The sequence below is a fragment of the Lampetra planeri genome, chromosome 74 (genome assembly GCF_965212315.1).
Source record: "Lampetra planeri chromosome 74, kcLamPlan1.2.h2, whole genome shotgun sequence".
Lineage (NCBI taxonomy): Eukaryota > Metazoa > Chordata > Hyperoartia > Petromyzontiformes > Petromyzontidae > Lampetra > Lampetra planeri.
The window spans coordinates 1,157,266-1,184,990 of NC_136179.1; the positions used below are offsets into that span (position 1 = coordinate 1,157,266).

Consider the following 27,725-nt stretch of genomic DNA (forward strand, 5'->3'; position numbering starts at 1 on the left):
GTTTCACTGTGTGTTTCTCTGGGTCTCTGTGTATCTCTGTGGGTCTCTGTATGTTTCTGGGTCGCTGTTTGTCTCTGTGTGTCTCTTTGGGTCTCTATGGGTATGTCTATCTCTATGGGTCTCTGTGTATCGCTATGGGTCTCTGTATGTTTCTGGGTCGCTGTGTGTCTGTGTGTCTCTGGGTCTCTATGGGTCTATGGGTATATCTATGGGTCCCTGTGTATCTCTGTGGGTCTCTATGTTTCTGGGTCGCTGGGTATCTCTATGGGTCTATGTGTGTCTCTTTGGGTCTATGTGTGTCTCTATGGGTATCTGTGTGTCTCTATGGGTCTGTGTGTATCTCTATAGGTCTATGGGTATCTCTATGGGTCTATGTGTATCTCTATGGGTCTATGTGTGTGTCTATGGGTCTTTGTGTGTCTCTGGGTCTGTGTATCTCGAAGGCACTACCGACTGCTGCGCCACTGCTCCCAGCAGACACACACAGTGTGCAAATCGCTGTGCCACTACTCCCCACAAAGACAGACACATATCCCCCATACAGCCTCATCAGGCTGTTGGGACAAGTGCTGTTAGCGAGTAGCACCTATGAAGGCCGGCACGGCACACGAGGGGGTGGGTGACCAGCACAACAACGCCCGACCGCCTTTGTCTCCCCAGTGGCGATGTTTACACACCCGCATAAATAACTAATTTGAGGCTGAGTCGACCTAGGGGAGGCCCAGGACCGGTTCAGATAATCGCCACCGGTGTTGGCCTTGAGCGGGAAGCGAACTTGGTTCGCCGGGGTTCGTTGGGCAGCGTGGCGCCAACCGCTACGCACATGCAAAGTGACACACACAGTCACCCAGTGCGCTAATCACTGCTCCACCACTCACCGGCCGGTTTTTCCGGTCCAACTCAAATTCTCAGTGACTCACCCCGTGATGTCACACAGCCTCACCCACTCACTGACTCACCCACTCACCCGGTCACTCATTCACTCACCCAATGACTGACTCACCCAGCCACTCACGCATTCACCCACTGACTCGCCCACTCACTCACTCACCCACTCACTCACTCGCCCACTCACTCACCCAGCCACTCTTTCACCAACTCCTTCACCCAATCACTTACCCAGCCACTGACTTAACCAAGCACTCACCCGGCCACTCATTCACTCACCCAATCACTCATAGACTCACCCACTCACGCATTCACCCACTGATTCGCCCACTCACTCACTCGCCCACTCACTCACCCAGCCATTCTTTTACCAACTCCTTCACCCAGCCACTCACCCACCCACTGACTTAACCAATCACTCACCCAGGCACTCATTCACTCACCCAATCATTGACTCGCCCAGCAGACTCACTCACTCAATCACTCACTCACACAGTCACTCACCCACCCACTGACTCACCCACTCACTTACCCAGCCACTCACCCACCCACTTACTCACCCATCAACTCCCTCAATCACCCACCCACCCACTGAATCACTCACCCACCCACTCATTCACCTACTCACTCACTAGCTCGCTTCGCTTTGTATCTCTATGAGTCTCTGAATGTTCCCCATGTCTCTCCGTATCCCCGAGTGTCTCTCCGTGTCTCTGAGTGTCTCTTTGTGTCTCTTTGTGTCTCCCCTAGGCCTCCCGTGTCTCTGAGCGAGTCGACGCGTCTCTGCTCTGTGGCACTGGACCTCTTCTTCAGCAACCACTTCACAGAGGCAGCAGACGCACTGAAACCCAGGTCAGTGTCATGGCCTGGTAACCCGGTAACCCAATAAACCATAGATTCAGAGTACTGCCAATAGACTCAACACTGCACCATAGACTCAACACTGCACCATAGACTCAGCACTGCACCATAGACTCAGCACTGCCCATAGACTCAACACTGCACCATAGACTCAGCATTGCACCATACTCAACACTGCCCATAGACTCAGCACTGTCCATAGACTCAACACTGCACCATAGACGTGTAGTGGTGTTAACTACTCGCTGTTCGCAAACTGAGAGAGCGGATCGTAAACAAGGTTTTCCCGCTCAATCAAACGTACAGGGTCAAATGGGGGAGGAGGGATCCAAACGCCAGATTTGGAAGGACCAATCAGAGGGTTCCACAAGGTGGCCGGGGATTGGACAACCCGGCCACGGACAGGTATAAAAGCCAGAGCGCTGAGAGCTCTTGGCCAGTTCTGCTACACGAAGACCCAAGTCGGCCGAAGACATCTAGGACCCTGGACCAAGCCCTCCAGCCCTTGTCAGGGCTCGGGCTCAGTGTAACCAGTGGTCGGGGAGAGATCCCCTAGGTCCAGCCAGAGGACGCTGGGATAGCAGGGAGATTAGATAGCCTGCAAGGTCCGGAGGCTGCACCTCCTCAGGGTAACGGGTGGGGGGACCATATACCCCTTTGTGTGATAGGGACTGTATTAAGACAATAAACAGTGTGTGCCATAAAGAAGTTTAGAAGTCCGTCCTTTACAACACTACAGATGCAACACTGCACCATAGACTCAACACTGCACCGTAGACTCAACACTGCACCATAGACTCAGCACTTCCCAACGACTCAGCAATGCCCATTGGCTAAAACTGGCCTGTGTGTGTGTATGTCCCCGTGTGTCTCAGTGTCTCCACCAGTATGTACCATGCCCTGGTCTTTGGCACCATCACCAACATGCAGGCCATGTTGACATTTGACCCGGTCAACATGGATTCTGCCAACCGGGCCCTGAAGCAAGCATTGGATGTGTGTGCAAGGTCAGAGTCTCCCTGAATCTCCCTGCTTCTTCTCGCGTCTCCCCGCGTCTCCCTGTGTCTCTTTGCATCTCCCCAAGTCTTCCTGTGTCTCTTTGTATCTCCCCGAGTCTACCAGAGTCTCCTCGCGTCTCCCCGCATCTCCCCGCGTCTCCCCGCGTCCCCCCGCGTCTCCCCGAGTTGGCTGGTTCCTCTTCCCGTTTCAGGTTCCGCAGAAAGAGCTCCGTGGTTGACTCCATCTCCAGCCTCGTCTCCCGGACAGACGAGCAGCTCACAGAGGGTGAGAGACACTCTGAGATGGGGACACGGGGTTATGGGGACATAAGGCTACAGAGACACGGGGACACGGAGACATGGGGACACCGCGTTACAGGGACACGGGGATACAGAGACACTGGGACACGGAGACATGGGGACACAGAGATACCACCCACTCTCCACTCACTCACCCATTACTCACCACTACTCACCACTACTCACCACTCTCTCACTACTCACTACCCACTCACTGCTACTCACCACCTACTCTCCACTCACTCACTACTCACCACCCACTCACCACTACTTACCACTGCTCACCCATGATGTTTGTCCCACAGAGGAGCTCCATGCCGAGATTTGCTTTGCTGAATGCCTCCTGCAGAAGGCCTGCCTCACATTCATACAGGTAGACTTGCTCACCACATACTCACCACCCCTCACCGCTCACTCACTCACCCACTCACCCGCTAATCCACCTACGCACTCACCTACCACTCTCCACTCTCATCCACTCACTCACCCGTCCACTCACCCACCACTCACTCACTCACTCAATCTCTTAATCATGCACTCTCTCACCCACTAACCCATTCATTCTCCCACCCATCCACTCACTCATCCACCCACTCAATCACTCAGTCACTCAGCCACTCAGTCAGTCACTCACTCGCTCGCTCGCTCACACACTTAGTAACCCGCTCGCTCACGTACTCACTTACCACTCAACTAATTCACTGGTCTACAGCCAAAATGCTTCCAAAATAAATGTAGTCCAACTTGACTTATTCTGGGTCACTGAGAATGAAAATTATGCTTAAAATTGTTGATTGCCTCTAGTTTTCAAGATATGCTACTGGGTCAGTATGTATGTATAGTGCTCGACTCGACACGACAGCTTCTTGTCTTTCCTCTTCACTTTATTTCGCGTATTTCGATCAACACTCCTCCATCCAACATCGCTCAACGTTCCTCCAGCTAACACCGATCCACGTTTCTCCTCTGCGCTCTCCGCTCGCTCGCCGCATTCCGCCGGCCTCACTCGCTTCCCATCACTCCTCCATCGACTCTCCTCACTACTCTCTCCACCACAGTTCGGCTGCTCTTTTTCAGCTCCGCCGTCCCACTCTGTCGTAACTACATCAGCTTATCTTCCCACTCTCCAGCCACTTCCTACTGGCTTCATCGTCTCGATGCTACCCTACACTGTTATTGGTTCTGCTGCTCCGACTCTTCCATCCTCTTGTCTCCTCCCAGGCGCGAACTCCCGTCTCCTCCAAAAACCCCTCTCTTTATCCCCGAGCCAATTAATCCCCAATTAATCTGGGGCATCCCCCGCGACGCCACTCGCCCCCAGCCCTCACTGCCACTTGGCATGTTTTTCCAGACATTGCGGCGCCACTCCGCGACAACAACAACGTCTCGGCCAATCAGCGCCCTGCGTCCTTAATTACTCCCTGCCACCTGCTACCATCTTCAGACAGCGCGGCCCCACATCCCGACAACAACAATGACCAGCCAATCAGCGCCCCGTGTCCTTATTTGCTCCCACTGTACGCCGCGTGCGCGCACACCGACCTCCGCGCGTAACGCGTACTTTCAGGCACTACATATGTGTAGTAGGTTCAAAGAGACTTGGACGACGTAGTCGGAGGCACACTTATTTATTAACCGTTCCACTCTATACAGGCCAAGGTATACAATACTCGAAGGGGTATTGGCCCCTTCACCCGTCTAACAGGGAGATTCCACAATCTCTATCCCGGCTAGCCTACTCCCAGGTCCTCCACTACAGAGCTAGGGGAGGCTAGCTGACCCAGCTCTGGCCAAGCTGGGATTACGGCACCCTGAGTCCCCAGACCGGCTCTTACAAGAACATCGGCTCTGGGCTCTCGGGGCCACGCCACTGGCTTGCCCTGGTCGGTCCTTAGAAGGACGGCGATCCAGGGGAGTCCCAGGGCCTATCTAGCTGGTCTTCCTTCTTCGCTGGTTTAAGCTAAACACTGAACCCCGAGCCCACCGGCTCACCGCCTTATATAGCAACTCCCCCACCGAGGGGTGGGGCCGTGGGGGATCACAGCGCCGTTTCAGCCCCCCAGGCTAAACGATGCAGACGTGGATGTAAGCATCCTTCCGCGTGCAGGCATCACCACCCCTGGTGTGTTTGTTCGCCCTCCCGTAACACCTCTACATATGTAGTGAGTCCAACTGAGTTGCAGACGTTGTCTTGGGAGCAACACGTTTTATTGAACTCTTAGCACAACATACTCCAGTCTATTAACACAACATACTCACGGGTGGTGTCACCCAACTGGCCACGCTACGGCGGAACTAGACACGGTTCCGCTATCCTGGTCCGGACCACAAGCTGGGTCCCAGACCGCGTGTCTGGAGGCTTCTTCAAGCTTGACGTGGATCTGCTGCCTCTCCAACAGTAAGAACCCAGAGCCCCTCACGGGGCCCCCCTTATACCGGGCCGGGCTGGGGCTGGCTCCGCCTCTCGCCCCGCCCACCTTCTCGATTTCTCTCGCCTCTTGCCCGAAGGCTCTCGAGAGTTCTTCTCGGACCACGTGACCACCCATTGGCCCCCTCCACCGGTGGTCCCCCTCCAGTATCATCCGGTCACATGACCCCAGGTCAGCCAGAGTATCATGCCCCCAACGTAACCCCAGCTGGCTGACGCTCTCTCAACGGGAGCCCTCACCGCACGCTGTGCGTGGTGTCACCGCGCTTAACCAGCGCTCACCCGAGCCCCCACTAGGGCTGGTACTACACCCCGTGTCCGGGGTGTACACACAACAGTAGACATCCCATTGTGGCCTCGCAAGCCCAGCACCACACAGCGACAATCCCAGTCACTACATATACGACCCTTGACTTGGGAATGGCGAAGGATAAGTGAGTTCATCTTTTTGGTTCTTTCGGTAAAGTCACGTAGAAGGGAAATAATAAAATAAAAAAAATGAAACATAATAAAATACAATATGTTTTCTTATTATTATTTAATTATTCCCTTCTACGTGACTTTACCGAAAGAACCAAGAAGATGAATCCCTGCAGTCACGAAAGCTTTAAATCGAAAGATAAGTGAGTTATCAAGGGAAGGGATCTATGAATAAATCTATGACTGGGTTTGGACAGTACTTGCTTTTTGAGCAAAACAATGAATGATGCAATCTGAACCTCGTATTGCGTCATACATGATATGAATTGCATCATGTTATTCCTAGAAGTCATGGATGATGCAATTTTCACTTGGCTTAGTCCCTCTGCTGAACAAATTTCCATATATCAGCTCTAGAAACCATGCAGTGTCATGCTCTCTTATTTGTCAGTGTTTGATTTTGCAAAGGGACATTTCTGTTTAGCCAAAGTGAGCAGAGATGCCTCATACATGTGTGAACAAAGTAGATAACTTCTGCTATATTTGTGGTGAAGTGACTTTTTCATCACAAAAGCGCAGTATAACCACTACAGTTGCAAAATTGGAGATCAGGAAAAAATGTGGGCCCCACACATATGCTGCAACACTTGTGCACAAATCTTTTCCAGTGGTTGAACAGGAAAAGGAAATATGTGCCTTTTGCAGTGCCAAGGATTTGGAAAGAGCCAACAGATCATATCAGCAAATGTTACTTCTGCATGGCACCTCCAGTTGGGAAAGGTGTGTCAAAGAATAAAAAGTGGACTGCATTATCCAAACATTTCAGCAGCTGTATGCCCAGACCCCACGGAGAAGGACTGCCGGTTCCTGATGCCCCAGAATCATTCTCACTTGAGTCAGACGAGGAAGAGGAAGAAACTTCTGGTCCTGAATCATCAAGGTCACATGACCCACATTTTCTCCCATCCTCCTCCTCTGAACCACAACTCATAACACAGGGTGAACTGAAAGACCTTGTCAGGGATTTTGAACTACCCAAGAGTAAGGCAGAGCTGTTGGGCTCCAGGCTGCAGCAGTGGAATCTCCTGGCAGGTGATGTTAGGATTTTCATGTTCCGTGACCATCAAAATGATCTTGTCCCATTCTCCTTCAGGGAAGGTGATCTTTTGTAGCCTGCAACAACATCGATGGTGTGATGGCAGCCCTCAACATCGTTCATGATCCAGAGGAGTGGAGACTGTTCATTGATTCATGGAAGATGAGTCTTAAAGCTGTTTTGCTGCATAATGGCAATGTTTTACCATCAATTCAAGTTGGTCATGCAGTCCATATAAAGGAAACCTATGACAACATGAAACAACTTTTGAGGCGCATTAGCTATGACCAACATCAGTGGCAGCTTAGTGACGATTTGAAGGCTGTTGCTCTTTTGCTTGGTCTGCAGACTGGATACACAAAGTACTGCTGTTTTCTCTGCGAATGGGATGGTCGTGCGAGAGATTCCCACTACATCAAGACAGATTGGCCACTCCGACAGTCATTGGAGCCTGGGAGGAAAAGTGTTCAGCATCCACCACTTGTTGAATCAAGGAAGATTTTGTTGCCACCCTTACACCTCAAGCTGGGTCTGATGAAGAACTTTGTCAAAGCCATGGACAAAACACAAGCAGCTTTCAAGTACTTCCGTGGAAAATGTCCAAGGATACGTGAAGCTAAGATAAAGGACGGTGTCTTTGTTGGTCCTCAGATTATTGAACTTCTTCAGGATGATGCATTTCACAGTGCACTGCGTGGCAAGGAAAAAACGGCATGGAAAGCCTTCCATACTCTTTGGTTCTTTCGGTAAAGTCACGTAGGTATAAAATAAAATAAATCACGACGTTTCCAGTTAGTGGCAACACATTTTCTCTGAAAAAATAACTACATGGAGTTGGTGGAAAACCTCCTCAAGGTATACAAAGCCTTGGTTGCAACATGTCTCTAGATTTTTTCCCACTGAACTGCGGAGCAGTGAGTGACGAGCATGGCGAGCGATGTCACCAGGACATTGCAACAATGGAGAAACGCTATCAGGGCAAATGGAGCTCATCAATGCTTGCAGACTATTGCTGGACAACGACAATTGATGCTCCATTTAATGAATACAAGAGACACGCCAAGAAGCGCCGAGTAGACACTGAATAAGGACTAAACTCTGTACTTATATAAACATAATAGTTTTTGCCTTTTGTTTTATAATACATTTTCTTTATGTAACCCTTTTGCTGATTTTTAAAGTGTTACATGAACAGGACAGGTGACATGTAATCATGTAAAGCAACGATAAACACATGAAAAGGCCTAGGTTAGTAATTTATGAGTAAAACTCTACTATCTACACAATGTACATAGACAAAATGTAAGAACTGAAATATCTTGGGAACAGTAGCCAATCAGTTGTTTTAATTGGCATATTTGAATTAAGCACAAAATCCATAATAAACAGCACATTTAATCTCTGAAGCAGACGACGTCTAAAAAATTGTGTAATCACTCACTTATTCGCTCACCCATTCATTCACCCACCCAACCACTCACCACTCACCCATTCAGTCTCCCACCCATCCACTCACTTACTCAATCACCCACCCACTCACTCAGTCACTCATTCAATCAACCACCCGTTCACTCACCATCTCAGTCACTCAGTCAATCACCTACCGACTCAATCACACACCGGCTCACTCACCACTCACTAATTGTATCATCCACTCAATTAACCACCTACCCAATCACTCATCTACCCAATCACTCACTCTTTTACTCATCCACTCAGCCACTCATTCAATCAACCACCCAGTCAGTCATTCACTCACTCAGACAGTCAATCACCCACCCACTCACTCATTCACTCACTATCTCAGTCACTCTCTCAGTCACTCATTCACTCACCCACTCTCCCGCTTGCTCACTCATCCACCTACTTACCACTCACTCACTCAGTCAATTACTCACTTACTCACCCAATCAGTAATCTGCTCACCCACTCACAATGCATTAATTCACTCATTCACCCACCCACTCACTCACGAGTGTGGTTATAGTTATTGCTCTGGTTGTTGTGGTAGTGGTGGTGGTAATGGTTTTAGTGGTTATGGATGTGGTGGTTGTGGTTGTAGCGGTTATGGTGATGGGAGTTGTTGTGGTTGAAGTGGTTGTGGTTATGGATGTTGTGGGGGTTTGGTAGTGGTGGTGGTAATGGTGGGGGTTGTTGCTGTGGCAGGTATGGTGGTTGTGGCAGTGGTAATGGTTGTGGTGGTTGTGGTTTTTGTGGTGGTTGTGGTTGCAGGATGAGAATATGATCAACTTCATCAAAGGAGGGATTAAAGTTCGACAGAGCTACAACATTTACAAGTAACACACCACAACCACATCACCACAACCACCACTACCACCACTACCTCCACCACAATCATCCACCCCCTCTCTCCTCACCTGCTCACTAACCCACTCACTCACCCACTCTCTCCCACTCACCTGCTCACTCACTCACTCACCCACCCACTTACCCTCCCTCCCCAGCTCACTCACTCACTCACCCACCCACTCTTTCTCATCCACTCTTTCTCTCCCACTCACTCACCCACTCACTCACCCGCTCACCCACTCACCCGCTCACCCACTCACCTGCTCACCCACTCACCCGCTCACTCACCCACTCACTCGCCCACTCATCCGCTCACTCACCTACTCACTCACCCACTCACTCGCCCACTCACCCGCTCACCCGCTCACCCACTCACCCGCTCACCCACTCACCCGCTCACTCACTCGCCCACTCACCCGCTCACTCGCCCACTCACTCGCCCACTCACCCGCTCACCCACTCGCTAACTCGCTCACTCGCTCACTCGCTCACCCACTCACCCACTCACTCGCCCACCCACCCGCTCACCCACTCACTCCCTGTCTCCCTCTCTGCAGGGAATGCCAGCAGATGCTCGCTCTTCCCTGGGTCATGGCTGGAGAAAATGTCTCTGAGTTTGAGGGCGGAGTTCACCTGGGGACTGGAACCTTTAACCTGGTACCATAACCTTGGCGTGGTGTGTCTGTGGAGGAGAGGCTGCCACTCCTCTGTCAGGAGCTGGACCAGTACCGCCTGGATTTCTGCGGTATTCCAGAGATCCGGAGGACCGGCTCTGGATCCTGCCACCATGAGGGGCGGACAGTCCTCTATTCAGGGCAGGAGACTGTCAAACAACAGGGAGTGGCCCTTATTCTTAACAAAATAATTAAGGGGGCATGGGAGTGTGGCGGTGAGGTGTTGGAAGCTGCAAGTCCCAGGCTACTGTGGGCTCGCCTCCCCATCAACCAGGGGCGAGGGGAATGGTGGTGGTGGTTGCTTATGCCCACCTAAGATGAACATCAGTGGAGGGATGCAGACAAGGCCGATGAGTCTTCTATGACCTCCGCTCAGATGTGCTAGCTAAAGTGGCCCTTAGGGATAGAGTCATCCTGTTGGGTGACTTTAATGCCCGAGTTGGTTATGCTGCTGCTACCTGGTTTGGAGTGATTGGAAGGCATGGGCCAGAGCAGCTGAATAACAACGGTAGGAGGTTGATAGACTTTTGTGCAGCCCATTGACTTGTATTTACCAACGCGCCGTTCCGGCATCGGCGCATCCACACAACATCATTGATGCATGCCGGGTCTAAGCAAGAATAACTGCTGGACTATATAGTGATGGAACAGCAGATGAGAGCCCATGTCCTTGACACCAGGACCTACCGTGGAGCTAAGCTGCCCACTGACTATCGACTTGTCATCTGTAGGATGATGTGCCTGCCATTGTTCAAAGAGCCACAGTGGTCTGGTCTCAGCTAGCTGATGAAAGTTGCAAGCTAGAATTTCATCATCACTTGCTGCTGGGGTTGGCATCATCCCCCCCCCCTTCTACCTCGCCTGGTATATAGGAGGTCGTGGGTTCAATCCCGATCCTGACGATGTCTGCTGCTGTATATTTGGAATCTGCATCTCTCTCTCTCATCATCATCACGGTGGCTAGGAGATGTTCACTACCTCACCTGGTATATAGGAGGTCGTGGGTTCGATCCTGATCCTGACAATGCCTGCTGCTGTATATTTCGAGTCTGCATCTCTCACATCATCATCACGATGGGTAGGAGATGTTAACTACCTCGCCTGTCTTATTGGTTTTTTCGGTAAAGTCACGTAGAAGGGAAATCATAAAATAAAAAAAATAAAACATAATAAAATACAATTCTCACGACGTTTCGGCCACAACGCAAGCACAGAGCCTCCTTTCCGACAGACCTGTTCTCAGGTGAAGAACAGGTCTGTCGGAAAGACAGCGTCTGAATGAACACCACCAAGCTTGGCAGCGTTTATTTAAGCTGGGTTAGGGGAGGAAGGGCGCCTTGACAAAGAAATTTGCATATCAACAGATGAATTTAGCATATTTATGGGAAATGCAGATATGGGATTAGTCACTACTTGTGGAATGCGTAGGAGGGGGGGGGGGTCTTGGTCATATTATGCCCGTGCATTATGTAGGATTAGCAGCAATAAAGGGAGCCTGGTATATAGGAGGTCGTGAGTTCGATCCTAATCCTAATGTTTTAGTTTTTCGATGCCAAGGGGAAATGGGTGAGGTTCGGGACTGTGGCTCACCAATTGCTGCTATGGCTGCATCATCCCCACAACGTCAAAGATGCACGCCAGGTTCAAGCAAGAACATCTGATGGACTGCAGAGTGGCGGAACAGCAGATGATGTGGGCCAACGTCCTTGACACCAGGACCTACCTGGTGGAGCTGATGGGGATAGGGGTTGATGATGGTGATGGTGGCGATGGTGCTGATGAACAGCTCCAGTTTGACTTTAGAGGTCTAACTCCGAATTAGTTGGGCGGCATTATATTTTCATCGGCTGCGCAATGCTATGTGGAAGCTACCTGGTCTGTCACCCCGCACGAAGCTTCATGTCTTCTCGGACACAGTTGTGCCCTTCCTTCTCGCTTGTGAAAGTGGACCCCTCTCATGGAACATCTGCGCCGTTTAGAAACATTCAGGCTGGCATGCTCACGATCCATCCTGGGTTAAACCAGGCTGGATTGTGTGAGAAAGATCTAGACACAGTTCCATCAGTGAGCTCCGGCAGGCAAGGCTACATTGGCTGGCTCATTGAGCACGCTCGCCCAGCCACCACATGCCCAAGCAGCTTATGTTTAGCCACATAGAGGGGACTAAACAGGCACGACATGGGCTGGAGAAGAGATGGACTAATGCGGTACGGGAGGTTGTGGAGCTGAGTGGACTTGCCGGTGACTGGTACCAGCGGTGTCAAAATCGTCCTTTATGGAGGAGGCTCTGTGAAGGACGCTACTGGGCAGTTGGAGGCAGTCGCCCTCCAGCAACAACAGAGGGCACAGGAGCGACGCTCACAACAACGAGCGGAGCGCCGGGTGGTTAAAATGCAGTAAGGTCGCACAGTAGGGGGGTTCAGCTGGTGCATCTACCAGTCATCTCAGTCAGCCGACCCATGGCACCTGGGTCTGTCTCGAGATCACCTGTCAGTGAGCCTTCAACACTTCACATGGCCTCAAAAGTGCGCCTGGTCTGGCGCAGGCGCCGTGGTGACGTCACCGTCACTTAGTGGCGAATGGCGGGTATTGGTATTGGATGGTGCTGATGGTGCTGATGGTACTGATGGTGCTGACGGTGCTGACGATGCTAATGGTGGTGATGGTGTTGTAATTTCACAGATTCTGTCCATGGTTCCAACGCGGATTCTGAAGCTCCTCGAATTCATTGGTTTCTCCGGTAACAAGGTGGGTGGGTGAGTGGGTGGGTGGGTAACTGATTGGGTGGGTGGGTGAGTAAGTGGGTGGGTGGGTGATTGGGTGACTGGGCGGGTGGTTGAGTGAGTGAGTGGTTGGGTGGGTGGGTGAGGGTATGGGTGGTTGGGTGAGTGGTTGGGTGAATGGTTGGGTGGGTGGGTGAGTGGTTGGGTGGGTGGGTGAATGGTTGGGTGGGTCGGTGAGTGGTTGGGTGGGTAGGTGGTTGGGTGGGTGGTTGGGTGAGTGGTTGGTTGATGGGTGAGTACTTGAGTGGGTGGGCAAGTGAGTCAGGTCCGTCTTTGTCTCTCTTCTTTAGGGGGTGCCTGAATTGCATGGAACCAACAGGTTACCATTGCAGGTCCGTGTCTCATCCGTGTCTCCGTGTCTCATCTCCATGTGTCCCTGTGGCTCTGTCTCTTCCGTGTTTGACTGGGATCTTCGTGTCTCCTTCATATATCATCTGTCTCCATGTCTCTCCCTGTGTCCGCGCACTGGGGAGAGGCTTGCGGAGCCCCAGTGCGGTTTCAGACCAGGGCAGTCCTGCACAGATGCCATATTCTCTGTCCGTTTGCTTATTGATCTGGTCAAGGCCTATGATGCCATCAGTAGACCTGGGCTCTGGATTGTTCTTCGTGATTTCGGAGTCTTTGACTCTCTGCTCAAAATCATTAGGGACCTTCATGATGGTGGCCAGGCCCAGGTAAAGCTACGTGGCAGGGGGTTGGAGCCATTCCCTGTTCACCTTGGGGTGGTGCCTACGTTATTTAACTCACGCACCCTCCCACCCACCCACTCATCCACTCGCTCACTCACCCACTCACCCACTCGCCCAACGCTCACCCGCCCACTCACTCACCTGCCCACCTGCTCGCCCACCTGCTCGCCCACCCGCTCGCCCACCCGCTCGCTCACCCACTCGCTCACCGGCTCGCTCACCCGCTCGCTCACCCGCTCGCTCACCGGCTCGCTCACTCGCTTGCTCACTTGCTTCCTCACTTGCTTGCGCACTCTTTCACCAGGAAGTGGCGCTGTCCCAGCTGAGAGAAGGAGCCGTGGGGAAGACCCTCCGCTCGTGTCTGTGTGCAATGGGGCTCCTTTGCTACCACACATTCATCAGCTTCGTCCTCGGTGAGTCCATGGGTTTCTGTGTTGTGAGTCTGTGGGCCTCTGTGTGATGAGTCTATGGGTCTCTGTGTGGTGAGTCTGTGGGTCTCTGTGTGGTTAGTTTGTGGTTCTGTGTGTGATGAGTCTATGGTCTCTGTGTGGTGAGTCTATGGGTCTATGTGTCATGAGTCTATGGGTCTGTGTGGTGAGTCTATGGGTCTGTGTGGTGAGTCTATGGGTATCTGTGTGGTGAGTCTATGGGTCTGTGTGTGGTGAGTCTGGGTCTCTGTGTGGTGAGTCTGTGGGTCTTTGTGTGGTGAGTTTATGGGTCTCTGTGTCATGAGTCTATGGGTCTGTGTGGTGAGTCTATGGGTCTGTGTGGTGAGTCTGTGGGTCTGTGTGTGGTGAGTCTATGGGTATCTGTGTGGTGAGTCTATGGGTCTGTGTGTGGTGAGTCTATGGGTCTCTGTGTGATGAGTCTATGGTCTCTGTGTGGTGAGTCTATGGGTCTCTGTGTAATGAGTCTATGGGTCTGTTTGGTGAGTCTATGGGTCTGTGTGGTGAGTCTATGGGTATCTGTGTGGTGAGTCTGTGGGTCTCTGTGTGGTGAGTCTATGGGTCTCTGTGTGATGAGTCTATGGGTCTGTTTGGTGAGTCTATGGGTCTGTGTGGTGAGTCTATGGGTATCTGTGTGGTGAGTCTGTGGGTCTCTGTGTGGTGAGTCTATGGGTCTCTGTGTGATGAGTCTATGGTCTCTGTGTGGTGAGTCTGTGGGTCTCTGTGTGGTGAGTCTATGGGTCTCTGTGTAATGAGTCTATGGGTCTGTTTGGTGAGTCTATGGGTCTGTGTGGTGAGTCTATGGGTATCTGTGTGGTGAGTCTGTGGGTCTCTGTGTGGTGAGTCTATGGGTCTCTGTGTGATGAGTCTATGGGTCTGTTTGGTGAGTCTATGGGTCTGTGTGGTGAGTCTATGGGTATCTGTGTGGTGAGTCTGTGGGTCTCTGTGTGGTGAGTCTATGGGTCTCTGTGTGATGAGTCTATGGTCTCTGTGTGGTGAGTCTGTGGGTCTCTGTGTGGTGAGTCTATGGGTCTCTGTGTGACGAGTCTATGGTCTCTGTGTAGTGAGGCTATGGGTCTCTGTGTGATGAGTCTGTGGGCCTCTCAGTCAGTAAAATAATCTCAGGCTGAGTGGACCTAGGGGAGAGCTGGCTAGAGGCTGTCTGGATGATCTCTACTTTTGCCTTTGTCTCTGCCCAGGCACCGGGGAAGGAGATGTCACAGAAGCAGAGGAGATTCTGAGGCCCTACCTACAGAGATACCCTAATGTGAGGTGCACTTAGCCTGGCACCAACATCACCGACCACTTAACACTGAAGTGGTGATGGTGGTGATGTTGATGGGGGTGATGTTGATGGGGGTGATGTTGATGGTGTTGATAGTGGTGATGTTGATGGTGGTGATGTTGATGTTAGTGATGGTGATGTTAGTGATGGTGATGTTAGTGGTGGTGATGTTAGTGATGGTGATGTTAGTGGTGGTGATGTGACTGATGGTGATGTTAGTGATGGTGATGTTAGTGATGGTGATGTTAGTGGTGGTGATGTTGATGTTAGTGATGTTGATGTTAGTGATGTTGATGTTAGTGATGGTGATGTGAGTGATGGTGATGTTAGTGATGGTGATGTTGATGTTAGTGATGGTGATGTTAGTGATGGTGATGTTGATGTTAGTGATGGTGATGTGAGTGATGGTGATGTTAGTGATGGTGATGTTAGTGATGGTGATGTTGATGTTAGTGATGGTGATGTGAGTGATGGTGATGTTAGTGATGGTGATGTTAGTGATGTTGATGTTAGTGATGGTGATGTTGCCTGCAGGGAGCTATTTTCCTGTTCTTTGCTGGAAGAATTGAAGAGATCAAAGGGAACATCCCAGAGGTTCCCCCCACTATCTCCCCTCCCCCCACTACCCCCCCCTCCCCCCACTAGCCCCCCCCCACTATCTCCCCTCCCCCCACTATCTCCCCCTCCCCCAATTATCTCCCCCTCCTCCCACTAGCCCCCCCCACTATCTCCCCCCACTAGCCCTCCCCACTATCTACCCCTCCCCCCACAAAGCCCCCCCCCACTATCTCCGCCCTCCCCCCACTATCTCCCCCACTATCTCTGCCCGCACTATCGTCTATGGGCAGTGCTGAGTCTATAGGCAGTGTTGAGTCTATGGGCAGTGTTGAGTCTATGGTGCAGTGCTGAGTCTATGGGCAGTGTTGAGTCTATGGGCAGTGTTGAATCTATGGGCAGTGTTGAGTCTATGGTGCAGTGCTGAGTCTATGGGCAGTGTTGAGTCTATGGTGTAGTGTTGAGTCTATGGGCAGTGTTGAGTCTATGGGCAGTGTTGAGTCTATGGTGTAGTGTTGAGTCTAAGGGCAGTGTTGAGTCTATGGTGTAGTGTTGAGTCTAAGGGCAGTGTTGAGTCTATGGTGCAGTGTTGAGTCTATGAGCAGTGTTGAGTCTACGGGCAGTGTTGAGTCTATGGTGTAGTGTTGAGTCTACGGGCAGTGTTGAGTCTATGGTGTAGTGTTGAGTCTATGGGCAGTGTTGAGTCTATGGTGCAGTGCTGAGTCTATGGGCAGTGTTGAGGCTATGGGCAGTGTTGAGTCTATGGGCAGTGTTGAGTCTATGGGCAGTGCTGAGTCTATGGTGAAGTGCTGAGTCTGTGAGTACTGAGTCCATGCTGTGTCTCACCCTCCCCGCCATGCCCACTAGGCCATGATGAAGCTCCAGGAGTGTGTGAGCTCCCAGTCTCTGTGGCCCCAGTTCCACCACATGTGCTACTGGGAGCTCATGTGGTGCCTCACCTTCCGCATGCAGTGGCTTGAAGCCTTCCACTACGCAGATCTCCTGGCACAGCAGAACAACTGGTCCAGGGTGAGCACTCACCCCGCTCACCCCGCTAACCAGCTTTCCCACTCGCTCAGTCACTCGCTCACTCAGTCACTCGCTCGCTCAGTCAATCACTCGCTCAGTCACTCATTCACTCGCTCACACACTCACTCACTCACCCACTCACTCGCTCGCTCAGTCACTCGCTCGCTCGCTCAGTCACTCGCTCGCTCGCTCAGTCACTCGCTCACTCGCTCAGTCAATCACTCGCTCAGTCACCCACTCGCTCGCTCAGTCACTCGCTCGCTCAGTCACTCACTCGCTCGCTCAGTCACTCACTCTCTCAGTCAATCACTCGCTCAGTCACTCACTCGCTTGCTCAGTCACTCACTCACTCACTCACTCACTCACTCACTCACTCACTCACTCACTCACTCACTCACTCACTCGCTCAGTCACTCGCTCGTTCAGTCACTCACTTGCTTAGTCACTCACTCGCTTAGTCAATCACTCGCTCAGTCAGTCACTCACCCACTCAGTCACTCACTCGCTCAGTCACTCACTCGCTCGCCCAGTTACTCACGCACTCAGTCACTAACCCACTCAGTCGGTCAGTCGCTCGCTCAGTCACTCGCTCGCTCACTCAGTCACTCACTCACTCACTCACCCAGTCAGTCAGTCGCTCGCTCACTCACTCACTCACTCACTCACTCACCCACTCAGTCAATCACTCGCTCGCTCAATCATTCACTCGCTCAGTCACTCACTCACTCAGTCACTCACTCACTCAGTCAATCACTCGCTCAGTCAATCACTCGCTCAGTCCATCACTTGCTCAGTCACTCACTCACTGAGTCACTCACTTGCTCAGTCACTCACTCGCTCACTGACTCACTCGCTCACTGACTCACTCACTCACCCACTCAGTCAGTCAGTCGCTCGCTCAGTTACTCGATCACCTCACACTCGGTCACTCACCGAGTCACCCTCTCACCCCCTCACCCACCCCTCACCCACAACACCCACCCCTCACCCCCAGGCCACGTACGTGTACATGAAGGCTGCGTTCCTCACCATGGCCTCACCAGCGGAGAAGCGGATGGTGAGGGAGAGTGAGGAGGACTTATACCGGTGGGTGACGCAGGGTCACGCGAGGTCACGCGAGGTCACGCGGAGTCATGTGGCGTCACGGGGGCTATGTGGGGTCATGCGTGGGTCAGAGGGTCATGGGGTCATGGGGTTAGTGATTGTGGTTGTTGTTGTGGTGGTTGTTGTTGTGGTTGCAGCGGTTGTGGTTGTAGTGATTGTAATGTTTGTTTTTATAATGGTTGTAGTAGTGGTGGGTGTAGTAGTTGTGGTGGTAGGTATGGTGGTATAGTGGTAGTTATGGTAGTTATAGTGGTAGTTGTAGTGGTAGTTATTATGGTACTTGTGGTAGTTATAGTGGTAGTTATGGTAGTTATAGTGGTAGTTATGCTAATTATAGTGGTAGTTATGTTAGTTATAGTGGTGGTTGTGATAGTTGTAATAGCTATAATAATAGTTAGTAGTTGTAGTGGTAGTTGTGGTGGTTATAGTTGTGGTAGTGGTAGTGGTTGTTGTGGTGGTTGTAGTGGTAGTTGTAGTGGTTGTAGTGGTGGTTGTAGTGGTAGTTGTGGTAGTTGTGGTAGTTGTAGTGGTAGTTGTGGTGGTTGTGGTGGTAGTTGAAGTAGTAGTTTTGGTAGTTGTAGTGGTGGTTGTGGTAGTTGTAGTGGTAGTTGTGGTAGTTGTAGTGGTGGTTGTGGTAGTTGTAGTGGTGGTTGTGGTAGTTGTGGTAGTTGTAGTGGTTATAGTGGTAGCTTTGGTAGTTGTAGTGGTAGTTATGGTAGTTGTAGTGGTGGTAGTTGAAGTGGTGGTTGTGGTGGTTGTGCTTGTAGGCAGGTGTCCACGTTGAGGCAGAAGCTGGCTGGGAAGTCTCTGCCCACGGAAAAGTTTGCAGTGCGGAAGGCACGACGCTACCATGGCACTCGGAGTACAAACCGGCTGGTGCTACCCGCTCTGGTGAGGAGTACTCACTCACGCACACGCTCACTCACCCATGCACACGCTCACTCACTCACTCACACGCTCACTCACCCACATGCTCACTCACCCACCCAAATGCTCACTCACCCACTCACACGTTCACTCACTCACACGCTCACTCACCCACCCAAATGCTCACTCACCCACCCAAATGCTCACTCATCCACCCAAATGCTCACTCAGCCACTCACACGTTCACTAACTCTTACGCTCACTCACCCACTCACACGCTCACTCACATGCCCACTCACTCACGCACTCACTCACTCACCCACTCACTCACACGTTCACCCACCCAAATTCTCACTCATACACTCACATGCTCACTCACCCACTCACACGCTCACTCACCCACTCACACGCCCACTCACACGCTCACTCACACACTCACCACTCACTCACCACTCACTCACTTACCCATTCGCTCACTCACCCACTCACTGATCCACTCACACGTTCACTCACTCACACGCTCACTCACCCACACGCTCACTCACCCACATGCTCACTAACCCACTAACAACAACAACAACCGGCAATCACCACAAACTGGCGGTAACGTCACCACGACGCTTGTACCAGGCTATGTGCACGTTGAGGCCACGTGAAGTGTCAAACGCCCGCTGGTAGGAGGTCCCCGGGCAGACCCAGGTGCCCCGGGTCGACTGACTGAGATGACTGGCTGATGCACCACCTGTGCCCCCTACTGGGCCAACTTGTTGTGCTTTAGCCACCAAGCGCTCCCCTCATTGTTGTGAGCATCGCTCCCCCGCCCTCCGTTGTTGTTAGAGGGCAACTGCAACAAGATGCCCAGTAGCGTCCTTCACGGGCCTCCTCCACAGAGAGCCCGATCTTGACACCGCTGGTACCAGTCATCAGCAAGTCCACTCAGCTCCACATCCTCCTGTACCACACCACTCCATCTCCCTCTAGCCCATGCCGCGCTCGTTTAGCCCCCTCTATCCGGCCGAAAAAAAGCCTGTTTAGGCATGCGGTGGCTGGGCATGCGGGCGACATGACCCAGCCAATGCAGCCTTGCCTGCCACAGGAGCTCACCGATGGGACTTTGTCCAGATCTTTCAAGGATTTGTGAGCTCCTCACACAATCCAGCCTGGTTAAACCCAGGATGGATCATAGGCAGGCCAGCCTAAATGTTTCTAACCAGCGAAGATGGTCCATTAGGGGGGTCCAGGTTTGCACAAGTGTAGAGAAAGGAGGGAATGACCGTGGCCGAGAAGACCTGAAGCTTCTTGCAGAGCGACAGACCAGGTAGCTTCCACACAGTGTTATGCAACCGATGAAAAGTTTATGCCGCTCGACTGATTCGGAGTGAGACCTCTGCTGTCAAACCGGAGCCGGCCATGAGCACACTGCCCAGGTATGGGAAACTCTCCACCCTCTCCACAACTGCCCCATCACCAATTGGGAGTTGTGGGGGTGGAGTGTCCAATGGTACAAAATACCCAGGCAGGTGCTTAGTTTTGGTGTGGCTAATGGTAAGGCGTGGGTCCTTAGTGGCAAGCTCCAGGTTCAGCAGCAGCGCCTCCAACTCCTCCTCTGAGTGAGCAGCAATTACCAGATCATCGGCATACGTAACATGGTTGACCAATAGGGAGCCATCCCTTGACCGCACCCGGGCATCGATCAGCCTCCCATTGTATCTTTACCAGATGGAGATTCCTCCAGTACAGCCATGAAAGCTTCTCGAACTACGTGATCGAAATAGATGTGAAATAATGTGGGAGCCAGAGGATATCCCTGTCACACCCCAAGGTGAACAGGGAATGGTTCCGTCTCTCGGCCACGTCGTTTTACCCGGGCCCGCTCATCATCATGAAGGTCCTTAATGATCGTGAGCAAAGGGTCAGGGACTCCGAAAGCATGAAGAACTACCCCGAGCCCAGGCCTACTGATGGTATAATAGTCCTTGACCAGGTCAATAAAGCAGATATGCCGGTCTTGTTGGAATTCCCTATACCTCTGCTGTAGCAGACGGACATAAAATATTGCATCTGTGCAGGACTGCCCTTTCCTGAAACCGCATTTGGGCTCCACAAGCCTCTGCTCAGTGTGCCTGGCAAGGCGATGTTGAATAATCCTTGCCAGGACCTTTCCCGGCACACTGAGGAGTGAGATGCCTCTGTAGTTGTTACAGTATGTGCGGTCCCCCTTCTTGAAGAGGGGGACAACCAGGGCATCCTTCCAATCCTGCAGAACCTGTCCAGTGGTCCAGACAGTTGTTATGATACTCTTTCGTTCTTTTGGTAAAGTCACGTAGGTATTTATTTTATTTTATACCCACGTGACTTTACCGAATGAACCAAAGAGTATGGATTCCTGCAGTCATGAAAGCATCAAATATAGTTGCTATGATGTCATGTAGGGCAGTATGTGCACAAACGCCACCCTCCCTCAGCATTTCGCTTGGGAGATCATCTCTGCCTGGAGCCTTTCCTGGTCTCAGGCATTGGATCGCCTTCAGGTCGGAGATTGGATCACCGTTCTTTCCCCTAATGATGGTAATATGTGTATCGCTGCAAGTAACTTTTTTGATGGAGAGAGTTAAAGAGTGATTTGTGATCGCGGGCCATAAAGGCAGACTCCATATCCTCAGCAACCCGCGACCACCACCCATCATTGCAGCCCCTCACGGCTCTCTGAACCTCCGAGCTTAGGCTGCGGTAAGCCTCCTCATTCTCTGACGTGGGATGCTGTAGACGATGAGTGGGCCTGTCACTTTTCTCAGCCAGCCCGAACACCTCTTCTGTCAGCCAGGGTCTCTGGGTAGGTCTGGACCACGTACCCAAAGCAGCCATTGCAACTGCATGAGCCACAGTCCTAAACCTCGCCCATTTCCCCTTGATTTCAGGAGGAGAGGGGGATGATGCCAACCCCAGCTGCAAGCGATGATGAAATTCTCGCTTCCAACTTTCATCAGCTAGCTGAGACCAGGCACTATGTGTTTGAATGGGGTCCTGGGTGTATACCCACCACCAGAGTGGAATAATGGCAGGCGCATCTTACAGATGACAAGTCCATGGTCAGTGGGCAGATCAGCTCCATGGTAGGTCCTGGTGTTAAAGCCATGGGCCCGCATCCACTGTTCTGTCACTGTAGTCCAGCAGATGTTCTTGCTTGGACCCGGCATGCATCCATGATGTTGTGTGGATGCGCCGATGCCAGAACAGCGTGTTGGTAATTACAAGCCCATGGGCTGCACAAAAGTCGAACAGCCTCCTACCATTGTTATTGAGCTGATCTGGCCCATGCCTTTCAACCACTCCAGACCAGGTGCCAGCATCATGAGCAACTCGGGCATTGAAGTCGCCCAACAAGATGACTCTATCCCGAGGGGCCACTTTAGCTAACACCAGTGACAGGAGGTCATAAAAGGCATCTGACTCATCGGCCTTGCCTGCATCCCTCCATGGATGTTTGTCTTCGGTGGAGGCATAAGTAACCACAACCACCACTCCTCACCTCTGGTTGATGGGAAGGCGAGCCCAAAGTAGCCTGGGGCTTACAGCTTCCCACACCTCTCTGACACGCTCCCACACCCCCTTCATTCTTTTGTTCAAAAGAAGAGCCACTCCCTGATGTTTGGCAGTCTCCTGCCCGGAGTAGAGGACTGTCCACCCCTCATGGTGGCAGGAGCCAGAGCCGGTCCACCGGACCTTTTGAATACCACAGAGATCCAGGCGGTACTGGTCCAGCTCCCGACAGAGGAGTGGCAGCCTCTCCTCCGCAGTGAGCGTTCGAACATTCCACGTGAACACCAGCAGTGATTTTTTGTTGTTTCTGGAGGAGCCCCGAGGGTAAAGATTCAATCTCCTGGCTCCGCCAAATGGGGTTTGGCCACGAGATGTCATAGACGCCTGTCCCCCCGGGGCCTCCGGGACAATCTCCTGGCTCCGCCAAATGGGGGTTGGCCACGAGATGTCATAGATGCCTGTCCCCCCGGGGCCTCCGGGACAAGCTTAATGAGATACTTTGCACTAGGTTTTGTGGTAATTAATTGAAGGTGGAGGAGTTACCAGCCCCTTGTATCCGTCCAGGGCCGCCATTTGGCCGCTGTGGTGATGACAAACGCAGTGAGGGGAATGGCCAATCTAAATTGGCCGCCCCCCCCATGGTACTGCTCACCCCAGCATTGCCGGCTGGCACCAACGAGGAGGTAGGGGGTTGTTTTTACTGGACTCACACACTCACAACTCACTCACTCACCACTCACTCACTCACTCACACGCTCACTCACATGCTTACTCACACACTCACTTACACACTCACTCACCCACTTACTCACACACTCACAACTCACTCACTCACCACTCACTCACTCACACGCTCACTCACATGCTTACTCACACACTCACTTACACACTCACTCACCCACTTACTCACACACTCACAACTCACTCACTCGCTCACTCACCAGTCACTCAATGACTCACCACTCATTCACCACTCACCACTTACTCATCACTCACCACTCACTTACTCATCACTCACTCACCCACTCACTTACTCACCACACACTTACCACTCACTCACCACGCACTCACCACTCACTCATCACTCACAAGTCACTCATCACTCACTCACCCACTCACAGCCTCACCCACTCTCACCCACTCCCACTCACCTACTCACACTCACCTTCACCCACTCACCTACTCACTCTCACCCAATCACCCTCACCCACTCACCTACTCACTCTCACGCACAACTCACTCACCACTCACTCACCACTTTCTCACTCACCTACTCACTCACCACACACTCACTCACCACTCACTCACCACTCACTCACCGCTCACTCACCCACTCGCTCGCCACTCACTCATCACTCACTCACACTCACCCTCACCCACTCACCCACTCACCTAAACACCCTCTCACCCTGGGGCTCATCCTGGGGCTCACCCCAGGGCTCGAGCTCACCTGGTGAGGCATGTCCTCACCACCACTGTGCCCACAGGAGATGATGTACATGTGGAACGGCTTCACGATCGTGGGTCGGGAGCCAGCGCTCACCACCAGTATGCTCACCCTCATCACGGACACAGAGGAGTCGCTCACCGGTCAGTTCACCACTTACCCACCCACCCACCTACTCATTCACTCACCCACTCAATCACTCACTCACCCACTCACCCACTCACTCACTCACTCCCCCACTCACCCATTCACTCACTCACTGACCCACCCACTCACTGACCCACCCTTCCACTCACTCACCCACCCACTCACTTACCCACCCACTTACCCACTCACTCACTGACCCATTCACTCACCAACTCACTCACTCACCTACCCACTCACTCACCATTCACCTATCCACCCACCCACTCACCCAACCACCCACTCACTCACTCACCCACTCACTCACTCACCCACCCTTTCACACACCCAGCCACTCATTCACTCACCCACCAACTCACTTACTCTCACACACTCATCCACTCACTCAACCACCTACTCACCCACTCACTCAACCACTCACCTACTCAACAGAAACCGCCATTCACCAATGAATGGCAGTGACATTACCACAGCGCTTGTGCCAGGCTAGGTACACGTTGAGGCCATGTGAAGTGTTGAACGCCCGCTGGCAGGAGGTCACGGGGCAGACCCAGGTGCCACGGGTCGACTGAGATGACTGGTCGATGCACCACCTGTGCCCCTCACTGTGCCAACTTGCTGTGTTTTATCTGCCCAGCGCTCCTCTCATTGTTGTGAGCGTCGCTCTTCTGCCCTCCGTTGTGACTAGAGGTTGAATACCTCTAACTGCCCAGTAGCGTACGTCACAAGCCTCCTCCATAGAGGCTGATCTTGACATCGCTGGTACCAGCCATCATCAAGTCCATTCAGCTCCACATCCTCTTGTAACACATCACTCCATCACTTTAGCCCATGTAGTGCCCATTTAGCCCGTTTGTCTAGCTGAGCAAAAGCTGTTTGGCCATAAAGTGGCTGGGCATGCGAGCTACATGACCCAGCCAACGCAGCCTTGCCTGCCTGAAGAACTCAGCGATGGGACTTTTCCCAGATCTTTAGAGGATTTGTGAGCTACTCACACAATCCAGCCTGGTTAAACCTAGGATGGATCGTAGGCAGGCCAGCCTAAATGTTTCTAACCAGTAAAGATGTTCCTTTAGGGGGGCCCACGTTTTGCAAGTGTAGAGAAGGGAGGGCATGACCATGGCAGAGAAGACCTGAAGCTTCGTGCGGAGCGACAGACCAGGTAGCTTCCACACATCGTTACACATTCTATGTGAAGATAATGCTGCTCGACTGATTCGAAGTGAGTCTTCTGATGTCAAACCGGAGCTGATCATAAGCACACTGCCCAGATATGAGAAACTCTCCACTTTCTCCACAACTGCTCCATCACCAATTGGAAGTTGTGGGGGTGGAGTGTTTGATGGCACAAAATACCCAGGCAGGTGCTTATTTTTTGGAGGGGCTGATGGTAAGGCCCCACATCTTAGTGGCACACTCTAGATTCTGCAGCAGTGCCTCCAACTCCTCCTCTGATTGAGCAGCAATTACCAGATCATCGGCATACGTAACATCGTTTACCAATAGGGAGCCATCCCTTGACTGCACCCAAGCATCGATCAGCCTCGCATTGTATCTGTACCAGATGGAGATTCCTCCAGTACAGCTATTGAAGGCTTCACGAAGTACGTGGTTGAAAAAGATGTACAATAATGTAGAAGCCAGGAGACATCCCTGTCGCACCCCAATTTGAACAGGGAATGGCTCAGACTCCTGCCCACCATCATGAAGGCCCTTAATGATTGTGAGCAGAGGGTCAGGGACTCCAAAAGCACGAAGAACAAACCAGAGCCCAGGCCTATTGATGGTTTAATAGGCCTGGACCAGGTCAATAAAGCAGAGATGTAAGTCTTGTTTGAATTCACTATACCTCTGCTGTAGCAGACTGACAGAGAATATGGCATCTGTGCCTCACCGCTGTGGTTTTAAACCACAGTGTTGCTCCACAAGCCTCGCCTCAGCATGCCTAGCAAGGTGATGTTGAATAATCCATGCCAGGATCTTTCCCGGCACACTGGAGTGAGGTGCCTCTGTAGTTGTTACAGCCTGTGCGGTCCCCCTTCTTAAAGATGGGGACCACCAGGGCATCCTTCCAATCCTGCGGAACCCGTCCAGTGGTCCAGACAGGTGTTATGATGTCATATAGGGCAGTCTGCGTGCAGATGCACCCTCCCTAAGCATTTCGCCTGGGAGATCATCTCTGCCCGGTGCTTTTCCAGTTCTCATTCTCGGGATTGCCTTCTGTACTTCCTCAACAGATGGCACTTCAGCCAGCCACTCAATATTTGAGGCACGGCAGCCCCAGTAGTGTCATCACTACTTTGCCCCATGATGTTTTCTAGGTTGAGGGATTTCCCCTTCCCCACGACCTCACATAAATGCTCAGCAAACCTGAAAACTAGTTCTTAGGGTTAAAAGATCAAATCACCTTTTTCTCACCACCCACTCACTCACACACTCAGACACTGATCAACTCACCCACCCACTCACTCACCCTCTCAATTATCCACCACTCACCCACCCACTCACTCGCACACCTCGACACCCATCAACTCAGCCACCTACTAACTCACCCACTCACCAATCACTCATCCTCTCACCAATCACTCATCCTCTCAATTACCCACCACTCACCCACCCACTCACTCGCACACCTAGACACCCATCAACTCAGCCACTCACTCACTCACCCACTCACCAATCACTCACCCTCTCAATTACCCACCACTCACTCACCACTCCCCCACCCACTCACTCGCACACCCAGACACCACCAACACAGCTACCCACTCACTCACCAATCGCTCACCCTCTCAATTACCCACCACTCACCCACCAACTCACTCACACACCGAGACACCCATCAACTCAGCCACCCACTCACTCACCCACTCACCAATCACTCATCCTCTCAATTACCCACCACTCACTCACCACTCACCCACCCACTCACTCACACACCTAGACACCCATCAACTCAGCCACCCACTCACTCACCCACTCACCAATCACTCACCCTCTCAATTACCCACCACTCACTCACCACTCACCCACCCACTCACTCGCACACCCAGACACCCATCAACTCAGCCACCCACTCACTCACCCACTCACCAATCATTCACCCTCTCAATTACCCACCACTCACTCACCACTCACGCACCCACTTACTCACACACCAGACACCCATCAACTCAGCCACCCACTCACTCACCCACTTACCAATCACTCACCCTCTCAATTACCCACCACTCACTCACCCACTCACCAATCACTCACCCTCTCAGTGGTGGTTATTGTGGTTGTGGTAGTAGTGGTTGTGGTTATTGTGGTTGTGGTGGTTTTAGTGGTTGTAATGGTTGTGGTAGTAGTGGTAGTGGTTGTGGTTGTAGCGATAGTGGTAGTTTTGTTGTTGTTGTTGTGGTGGTTGTGGTGGTAGTAGTTGTTATTTATAGTGGTGGTTATGGTGGTTATAAGTAGTGGTGGTTGTGGTGTTTGTAGTTGTATTAGTAGTGGTGGTTGTAGTGGTAGTAGTAGTATTAGTAGTGGTGGTTGTGGTGTTTTTAGTTGTATTAGTTGTGGTGGTTGTTGTGTTTGTAGTTGTATTAGTAGTGGTGGTTGTGGTGGTTATTAGTAGTTGTGGTTGTAGTGGTTGTAGTTGTATTAGTAGTGGTGGTTGTAGTGGTAGTAGTTGTATTAGTTGTGGTGGTTGTGGTGTTTGTAGTTGTATTAGTAGTGGTGGTAGTAGTATTAGTAGTGGTAGTTGTAGTGGTAGTAGTTGTATTAGTAGTGGTGGTTGTAGTGGTAGTAGTAGTGTTGTAAATACTGACGAATACACTTCTTATGAGGCAACACGTTGTTTATTGTCTTTACTACACGGTC

The 27,725-nt window shown here is 51.9% G+C and overlaps 1 protein-coding gene across 4 annotated transcripts in view; it reads left to right on the forward strand.

Annotated features, from left to right (window-relative positions):
• TTC39A (tetratricopeptide repeat domain 39A) overlaps positions 1-27,725 on the forward strand; it is a 43,960-nt gene that overhangs the window by 8,153 nt on the left and 8,082 nt on the right. For 3 of the 4 annotated variants that reach the window (XM_078620748.1, XM_078620746.1, XM_078620747.1), the window contains exons 3-17: positions 1,639-1,740; positions 2,625-2,756; positions 2,960-3,033; positions 3,353-3,420; positions 9,224-9,288; positions 9,859-9,958; positions 12,658-12,723; positions 13,049-13,090; positions 13,752-13,860; positions 15,093-15,160; positions 15,713-15,772; positions 16,601-16,762; positions 17,757-17,848; positions 18,634-18,757; positions 23,761-23,863. In XM_078620748.1, the coding sequence (XP_078476874.1) occupies positions 1,639-1,740; positions 2,625-2,756; positions 2,960-3,033; positions 3,353-3,420; positions 9,224-9,288; positions 9,859-9,958; positions 12,658-12,723; positions 13,049-13,090; positions 13,752-13,860; positions 15,093-15,160; positions 15,713-15,772; positions 16,601-16,762; positions 17,757-17,848; positions 18,634-18,757; positions 23,761-23,863 (1,367 nt within the window). The remainder of the gene's footprint in view (positions 1-1,638; positions 1,741-2,624; positions 2,757-2,959; positions 3,034-3,352; positions 3,421-9,223; positions 9,289-9,858; positions 9,959-12,657; positions 12,724-13,048; positions 13,091-13,751; positions 13,861-15,092; positions 15,161-15,712; positions 15,773-16,600; positions 16,763-17,756; positions 17,849-18,633; positions 18,758-23,760; positions 23,864-27,725) is intronic. The other variant, XM_078620749.1, reaches the window with a different exon arrangement.